Consider the following 8,188-nt stretch of genomic DNA (forward strand, 5'->3'; position numbering starts at 1 on the left):
CATCCACATTTTTACGAAAAGACGCAATAATAACACTTAGGCTTTATCCGACATTTTTGGTAGTTAAGGTCTTCAAGGATTCGTCTGCACATGTACGTTGATTGGTAACACACTAGTCTAGGACAACATAGTTGAAAGGAAAAATATGATTTTCGTTTAGAATAATTAGCATCATATATAATCTTTACGTTCCATGACACATTGAACATTTTTCGTGTACAGATAGATCAAATGCTGTTTCATTAACATATGATCAAGAGAGATTTGAAAATTGAGATATGCCTCATGATAAAATCATGCATAAAAGCTGACACAAACATAGTTCTTTACATTTATTAGTACAAATTTGCGAATCACATCGATAATGTCTTGACATTGTAAACTGGTTACATGTTTTTTGAAACACCTGAGTTCAAAACCATTCACTATTACTTTTTATTTTATATTTATATATATATATATGATATTTGATAAACGACTAGAGTGATAGAAGGAAGAACAATGAAAATACTCTAACCATGATTTACCACATATAGCCCAATCCAAGTGAGTCTGCTCGTCCAACACTAACCTTTGGTTTGATCAATGTTCTTGCTTAGCTCTTCCAGCTTCTTTAATCTCATTTTCTCGCTTTCTCCCTCCAACTACGCCCAATCATTAAAAAAAAAAAGAGACACCGTTAAGTCTCTCTGTCTCAAAACCACAACAAAAACACAATCAAAGTGAACATAAACAACGCTTTGGATTCAGCGGCACAGATTAGTACAACTGCGCAGGTGTTTCAAAGATAAACAAAAAGGTATGACTGTTCTTTGGATATCTGACTTCCACAAAAAAGGTGTCCAGTACTTGCACAAAAAAAAACAAAAGCAGAGCATCCAAACATGGGGAGTTCTTATACTGAGTCTCTATACTGATCTTAGTTTCTAAAATTGTGAAACCCATTTAAGAGGCAGGATCAGACAACTCTAGAAATGGCCAACACGGAGATTAGATTCCAAAACCCGTAACATTACGGCTTCCCCTATTGCAATGAGAGTCGTTCCCAAGTCTTGGAACAAATCTACGGTGTAAATGTCTTTTATCCACATTTTGTAAGGTTCTCTAAAGGAAGGTAATGGGAAATTCAAATGCTCAATTCAGAAACAGAGATCAGTTTTCAAGACTACACACCAACTTGTAAGACTAAACGCAACCAGGTATAACATTCATCCAAACACTAGGAAAAAAAAAAAAGCAAGGGAGAAGTGAGATGAAAAAGAACTAACCTCCTGTAGCTTGGTGATCAGCTCCACCTTCTCCTTGTTCTTTTCATTAAATGCTTCAAGTGCGTCCTTGTACTCTACTTCCTACACTTCATGAAAAACACACAGCTTAGCATATTCCAATTATTGTTCAAATACATAAGATTTTGATAGTCCACAAGGACCATTATATCTCGAAACCTTAGCTCAGTTCTTAAGTAGCATCCCACAGAAAAAAAAAAAGCAATTACCTTTTTCTGAACAGTATTCCCCAATGGCTTTATCTCTTTATCAAGAGAATCAATCTTCTTCCGGATCAAAGTAACTTCCTTCCTCATGGGATCAGCAAATCCTTCAAGCTCCTGATGCAATTAACCACCGAACATACATTATCCACCAGCAAGACGAGCTTCTTCTTTAAGAACTAAGGTTTAAGCTTGAGATCCAGAGTTCATCTTTAGAAACTTAATGAAAAAATTTCCCCAAAATTCTCTAACCTAGCAAAAATTGAAAAACCCTAAATCCAACTGAATATTTGTAGATATCAAACCTCGCGGATCAAAGCGAGACGTTTGGTCTCGTCTTCAACGCGGCCGAGCTGAGCTAGAACTCGTTCTCTGATCTCCATCTTCTTCTTCTCGATCTCGTCTTCTTTGGCCTTGAACGCCGACAAAGCTTTCACCGAGAGCTCCTCGTCTTCCTTCTTCATTTGGCTGCTGAAGCTCATACTCTCCGATAGCTCGTCCTTCAGGCGCCGGCTCTGATCCGCCGTCGCCGGACGTGTCGCCTCTGTCGGTTGCATCTTTTCTTCTTCTCTTCGAGATTTTTTTTTTTTTTGGTTTTTGAGCCGTTTATCTGATGCGATCTACGATGACCGTTGGATTCTTTATTCTGCTAATAATGGAAGTAAAAAGGTGTGTGAGTGACCTGGAGGCACTAGCTTTGTCTAAACCGGAACCAAATTAAAAATTAAACCAGTATATTATACCGGTTTAATTTTATTCATCTGCAATTGGATCTTCTGGTTATTTTAAAACTTGATTCGATCGTAGTGCAAAGATATAAGGACGTGATTTTTCAAGCTTCGATTTTGTAATTTTAAGACAAACCAGCTGGGCCGTTCACGGTCCAATATTGGTTTATTCCGGTTATTACAAACTGGCTTTCTTAGTTAATCAAGAGCTATATCTCCGGTTTAGTGTTTTTAGATATTTTCGTTTACAGACTTTACATTCTCAGTGACATTTTTGTTCACACTCTTTCCTTCTCTGCTTACGGTTTTGAACCCAAAGTCTCGAGATCATCATCACGGTCTGCTAAAGCGTAAACCACGGCAGTTCTACATGGTGTGTAGACCATGAACGAGGAGGGTCGTCCGTCGAATGAGCCCTCCTGCATGAGGCGTAATTGGTCAAGAGATTGGAACATTTCGCAGTGAATATAAACTTTAAATTCAAATGGTCTTTTGAGTATTCTTACAAATGTGAAATACTCTGCCGTGCGGTCGAGCCTACCGAATCCACCAAACAGAGGATCGTCCGAGTCCAATACGATCTGGTGAACAATCGTAGAAAGAGATTAGATTATGAATCTGTTTTCACAATCAAGCTAGAGCTAGATGTGTATATACCTTGTATTTGCCTGGCTTGGAGCAACCAATGCGGTAATCAAAGTAGCTGCTGGTCCAGTGGAAGTTGAAGACGAAGACCAGATCACCCCTTTCGAACACGATTACTCTGTCTCCTTCGTCTTTTCTTGATATGAATTGATGCTCTGAAGTCATAAACTGCTTACATGTAAAAAGTCAGATTAGCTAATGGATACATCCAGATTCTATAGAGAGTTTTTATTACACTTACACCGTATTTCTCTTCAAGATGTTGCATTGCCCGATCAAACTCTTGCAGTCCATGGTATCTAAGATAGTCCGCATCCCCCTATATATAAAAGTCAGAACACATCCAAAGCATATAAGCTTTGATATATATATATATTGTACTTATGAGAACTTACAAGATCAAATCTGCGCCTGCATTTGTCATAACTGAAGTTGTTCCCAGGAATCACACTCCCATCAGAAAGACGCTGCTCGCCTCTGGGAAAATCGATCCATTCTGAACATTTGCAGGAGAAGATGAAGACAATGTACTCTCTAAGGTAAATTAAATAAGTAGTTTTAATTGATGACATAGTTAATAGTACCTGGATGTCCGAACTCGTTCCCCATAAAATTTAAGTAGCCTTCACCGCCTAATCCCATGGTTATAAGCCTAATCATTTTATGCAAAGCTATTCCTCTATCAACAAGAGGAGTTGATGGTCTGTCTACTGCCATGAAATCATACATATCCTGGAAACAAACAAACTACCGTTCAAGTAACTTCTAAGAATTGGTTGAATGAATATAGATAACTATAATGGCGCCTATACCTTGTCCATTAACCAGAAGGCAATTGTTTTATCACCAACAAGAGCTTGATCGTGACTCTCAGCATAGGCAATACACTTCTCTGACCACCTTCGGTTGGTAAGCGTGTAAATGATGTCGCCCATTTTCCAGTCCTCATCTCGCTTCCTTCACAAGGAGGAGAGCAGGATTTACTCAGTTCACCAAAGATGCAATTAAGAGAAATTGCGGTAAAGAGAGCAAAAAGAATCTCACTTGAGAATTTCTATCCATTTATCAGCTATGGCCATGTGTAAACGGTAGTCAAATCCAACGCCACCATCTTGGACAGGGATGCAGAATGTTGGCATACCACTAACCTGAATAAGACAATCTTATAAGCATAGATCACAAAATAGCCAGAACGGTGGTTGTGATCAAGGTATTCAGAAAACTTACATCTTCACCAACGGTAACCGCTTCAGGGTAGAGCCCATGAATCATATCATTTACCAGCATCAGATAAGTCACAGCGTCCACATCAGTTTCCAACCCAAAGTACTCAGTGTAATTTCCAGTAAATCCAACCTATCCGAAACCCCAGAAAATAGAAGGCCAATGAACCAACGTCTGACAAGTGTAAAAGCTGAAAACAAAAGTTAGCCATCCATTATCGAAAAGGTTGAAGTACCGAGAGTCCATGATGAGTATACATCATTGAGGTAACACCATCAAATCTAAATCCATCAAACTTGTATTCTTCTAGCCACCACCGAGCATTTGAAAGAAGATACCGTAGCACCTGAAAAGTGACAGTTAACTTAAAGATGCTAACAAAAGTCTACTTACAATACTTTGATTAAAATCCGGGAAGATGTTACATACTTCCCAGCTCCCATAATTGAAAAGACGCGAGTCCCACATCCAATGGTAACCCCGAGGTCCAGAGTGGAAGTAGTGAGCATCAGTTCCATCAAACATGTTCAGTCCATCCAATGTATTTTTTGAAGCATGGCTGCGGAAGATTAGAGTCTCATTATATTAAATGACTAGTAAACGACCAAAAGGTGTGTATCTGCTCGTTTGCTTTCATGAAATTTTTTATTACCTGTGAACGATATCCATCAGAACGATCAGGCCTAACTCATGAGCTCTATCTATCAGTGATTTTAGGTCCTCTGGGGTTCCACAACGGCTGCTAGGGGCAAAAAAGTTTGTGACATGGTACCTGGCATACAAAGTAGAAACATGCATGATCCTCAGTAAGAAATAACAATAAGTATGAGATCCCTGTACTACTAGCTGCTTGAAGATACAGATATCATCATGGCACAAAGGCGATAGTTTCTGCAGCAATAAATTAAATGCAAATAGCTAGGATTTAATAGAGCTCACTCAGGTAAGAAAAATACCCAAAGCTGGCATAATATGAATGTTCTTGTATAGCCATGATTTGAACAGCATTGTAGCCAAGCTTTTTGATACGTGGAAGCACATCATCTCTAAAATTAGCATAAGTATTGATCATCGGTTCCTGCATAACAAGTTCACTGTCATCATCGCAATGAAAAGTATCCTATTCATATATTCATACATTTTGTAATCCTTAGAATTCTTTCAACTGGATTGGATCTACGTCGTTGTGCTTAAAAGACACACACTGAAGAAATAAGCATTCTGATTGATACTCGTAAAAGTTTGGGACACCGCTGTTAAAGATGAAAACCTAATTATATAAGAGAAAGAAGCCGCACGAACCGTGCTACTCATGCCAACATGTGACTCATAAATCCTCAGCGACTTAGGTCTCTTTGGTTGGGGATGTTTGAATACATACTTCTCCTGTAAATAAATTTATAACTGTTAGTCCATAAATTAAAGATAAAGGGACAGCCAAAACTTTTTGTTGACGTTTATAAGAACGCCAATGAGAAACTGTAAGGACACATTTAAATGGGGTTTAACATATGTCATTAGTTGTTCATAACAGCAGGAAGGATAGATGGCCGAATTTGCTAGTTAAACAATAAAATTATGTGTTTTAGGATCGTCTAAGACTAATCAATCCATGACTGCATTCATACTAGCGGCGTGTCTATAAATCTGAATCTTATAAACTTCAAACTAGCACTGGCTATAACCTGATCCACAAGATAATTATCAAAGGACTGCAAAACCCTACCTCTTCTGGAGGATCATAGTATATGCCATTGAACGGGATTTCACCTGGAGCTTGCACCGAGAACTTGATCCAAGCAGGAATTGAGTCTTTAATGCCAGATGGTGTATCCATACGAATCTGGAGTTTTGTATCAAAAATTTAATCATTATTACATAACATTGTCAGGAAGTTCCGAAGGCAATGACTGATCTCGATTTATTCAAATATATACTCGTGACATGTAGAATATTTGTCAAGGCAGTGTGAATCCATTCATACTGGTATTACTTATTTTTGCATTCCTACGCATGTGTTAAGAAGAACCAAAGCGTTCACCATCTTCTATATCTGGTGCTGGTCTAAGTTTTAAATAAACGCATTCACCAGTTTGGCAACTTCTTATTTACCTTTACACGTGAGCCATGGGGGATTGCTGGCGAACCATCCGTGTTGTTGGGCAAGAAGATCTCCCAAACACCAAATTCATTCTGTAGAAGATTTGATGAGATTATCATCGGTCTTAATTAACTGTACATCATATGACTTTACCAAGCATAAGAAATGTACACAAAGTAGTCAATAGGCCATACACGAGTCATGATATCTGCATTAGGATTCCAGTTGTTGAAATCTCCAATTAGTGATGCAGACTGAAACAGACAATGATAGAAAATTAGTAAAGCGACCAAACTAGTTATAAATAACATGCATAACACAGAAATAGATACAGTCGAGAAGTAAAAGTTGAAATAGAGATGTGAATGAAGAAAACCAACGTATAATTTTCTAGCGGAAAACTAAAAGAAACAAACCTTAGCTCCAGGCGCCCACTCTCTATAAGTTATACCGGCATCACTGAAATCGCAAATGAACGATTGAAACAGAATATTAATGGCGATAAACATAACCAAAATATCTCTAACGGCTTCAAGAAAGGGCCATGTCTTAAAAACTCGACTTCAATTTTAAAGTGGAAATGGGTGAAGCTAAGAATAATAGCATCACTGTAGACTTCTTCTTGCTAATATTTTCGCTGCTCAACTTTAAAATTTGTAGATGATGAAGACTTGCCTGACTACTAGTTTGACTACAATAATCAGACTCTTTGACTACCAAAAAAAGATACTAACAGATGTCAACAACGATTACTGTATAATGTACCAAGCATTTCATGAGCCTAGACTTGAACTTTAACTTAAGACCTATTGATGGTAACAAACATTTTACCTGCGCAAGAATCCTAACTTTTCATATCCACGAGAGAATGCCTCCAGACCACCCTCATACTTGTCTATTTCCTCGCGCAATCTTTTATACTGTTTATAGCTGTAGCCAACAACAACAAAAAAACGCAGAATACTTAAGCGGAACAGCATCCAACCTTTCTACAAACTTGTACTACGAAACAACTATTTTACCGGTAGTCAAGATGGTCTTTGTAACTCCGCAACATGGGGTCTATCTCATATATTATCTGCCCATTACCAGGTGGAGGAACCGTTCTTGGCTTCACCTCTTTCTCCTTGACGACTTTACTCGAATTAACAGAAACAGACGCTTGGTCCTCGGTTATCACTATCCCATCCTCTTCCATTGTTTGACTCTCTAGATTTAATATCTACAAAAGGTTGCATGTTCAAAATACTTTACAATAACAATTTGCGTCTGCATATAGATGACAAGATATCCCCACCTGTGATTCTTCTGAAACGCTGCTGGGACCTTGTAGAGCATCGTCAGTCACCAAGGAAGCACCATCATCAACATTATCAGGTACTAAGACTTTCTTCGAGACGGCTTGCGACTTGGAATCAAACTTAGCAGATTGATTCCCAGCGAAGATCTTCCCTACATACATGGAAATTAATCAAGGTATCTGGATAATAATAATGAAAAGACTCAACAATCAGCTCAAAATGTTTCCGTCTCTACTCAATTTCAACATAGAAGCCATCATCCTAAAGCTAATCGAGAGGATGAGGTTTGATTAGTAGTCGATCTCACTCCAGAGAGAGAGAGAGAGAGAGAGGAATAGAGCTTACGAGAGAGAGGGCGTTTCTTCAGGAAGAAAGAGACGGTGGAGTTGAGAGATCGCGCATTGGAAGAAGAGAGGGGAAGAGGGAGGAAGGATGAGACGAGAACACCTGGAGTCAGAGACACTCCATGAACCACCACCATGTCCTCTCTCTCTTGTTTTCCCGGCGATTCCTAGAGAGAGAGAGCTGTTAGATCTAGAAGGAGTGAGAAAAATCTGGGAACGAAATCGAAAACGAGTGGCGGGTTTGCTCTGTTTTTTTCTTTTTAATTTGTTTGTATTTGTAGTTTTGTGATTTGCGAATTGCGAAACGGACGAACCAGCGATTGCTTAAAGATCAGTGTAAGTGGGGTCCACTCCAT

The 8,188-nt window shown here is 38.7% G+C and overlaps 2 protein-coding genes across 3 annotated transcripts; both read right to left on the reverse strand.

Annotated features, from left to right (window-relative positions):
* Positions 1–242: 242 nt before the first annotated feature.
* LOC103847371 (myosin-9) lies at positions 243–2,106 on the reverse strand. Its single transcript, XM_033282587.1, has 4 exons — positions 1,795–2,106; positions 1,496–1,606; positions 1,269–1,349; positions 243–644 (listed from the first exon to the last, which is right to left on the reverse strand). Exons 1-4 carry the CDS (start codon positions 2,044–2,046, stop codon positions 567–569), a joined length of 522 nt encoding a protein of 173 aa, XP_033138478.1. The 5' UTR covers positions 2,047–2,106; the 3' UTR covers positions 243–566.
* Positions 2,107–2,328: 222 nt separating this feature from the next.
* Positions 2,329–7,969, reverse strand: LOC103847372 (1,4-alpha-glucan-branching enzyme 2-2, chloroplastic/amyloplastic). Of its 2 annotated transcripts, XM_033282620.1 has the most exons (23): positions 7,834–7,969; positions 7,547–7,639; positions 7,485–7,513; positions 7,210–7,409; positions 7,019–7,117; positions 6,604–6,646; positions 6,382–6,441; positions 6,199–6,279; positions 5,813–5,929; positions 5,389–5,472; positions 5,043–5,164; positions 4,739–4,858; positions 4,516–4,645; positions 4,322–4,432; positions 4,090–4,218; positions 3,907–4,010; positions 3,675–3,819; positions 3,447–3,594; positions 3,258–3,358; positions 3,104–3,181; positions 2,875–3,030; positions 2,724–2,798; positions 2,329–2,636 (listed from the first exon to the last, which is right to left on the reverse strand). In XM_033282620.1, the coding sequence occupies exons 1-23, from the start codon at positions 7,967–7,969 to the stop codon at positions 2,517–2,519; spliced, it is 2,481 nt and encodes an 826-aa protein (XP_033138511.1). In that variant the 3' UTR covers positions 2,329–2,516. The 2 variants fall into 2 exon arrangements, with proteins under 2 accessions (XP_033138511.1, XP_033138512.1); XM_033282621.1 differs by lacking the exon at positions 7,485–7,513 and having other exon boundaries at positions 2,357–2,636; positions 7,536–7,639.
* Positions 7,970–8,188: the final 219 nt, after the last annotated feature.

This window comes from Brassica rapa, chromosome A10, assembly GCF_000309985.2.
Source record: "Brassica rapa cultivar Chiifu-401-42 chromosome A10, CAAS_Brap_v3.01, whole genome shotgun sequence".
NCBI classification, from domain to species: domain Eukaryota; kingdom Viridiplantae; phylum Streptophyta; class Magnoliopsida; order Brassicales; family Brassicaceae; genus Brassica; species Brassica rapa.

What these genes read in the sequence shown, in the direction of transcription:
- LOC103847371 (XM_033282587.1), bottom strand. Translation starts at nt 2,046, where the DNA reads ATGCAACCGACAGAGGCGACACGTCCGGCGACGGCGGATCAGAGCCGG. An exon ending in GTCTCGCTTTGATCCGCGAG is followed by an intron (nt 1,607 to 1,794) that starts GTTTGATATCTA and finishes TAATTGCATCAG; the next exon opens with GAGCTTGAAGGATTTGCTGA. An exon ending in TGATCACCAAGCTACAGGAG is followed by an intron (nt 645 to 1,268) that starts GTTAGTTCTTTT and finishes GATTGGGCGTAG; the next exon opens with TTGGAGGGAGAAAGCGAGAA.
- LOC103847372 (XM_033282620.1), bottom strand. Translation starts at nt 7,969, where the DNA reads ATGGTGGTGGTTCATGGAGTGTCTCTGACTCCAGGTGTTCTCGTCTCA. An exon ending in AGTGGGCGCCTGGAGCTAAG is followed by an intron (nt 6,442 to 6,603) that starts GTTTGTTTCTTT and finishes TGTCTGTTTCAG; the next exon opens with TCTGCATCACTAATTGGAGA. An exon ending in ATGTTGGCATGAGTAGCACG is followed by an intron (nt 5,165 to 5,388) that starts GTTCGTGCGGCT and finishes CTTGTTATGCAG; the next exon opens with GAACCGATGATCAATACTTA.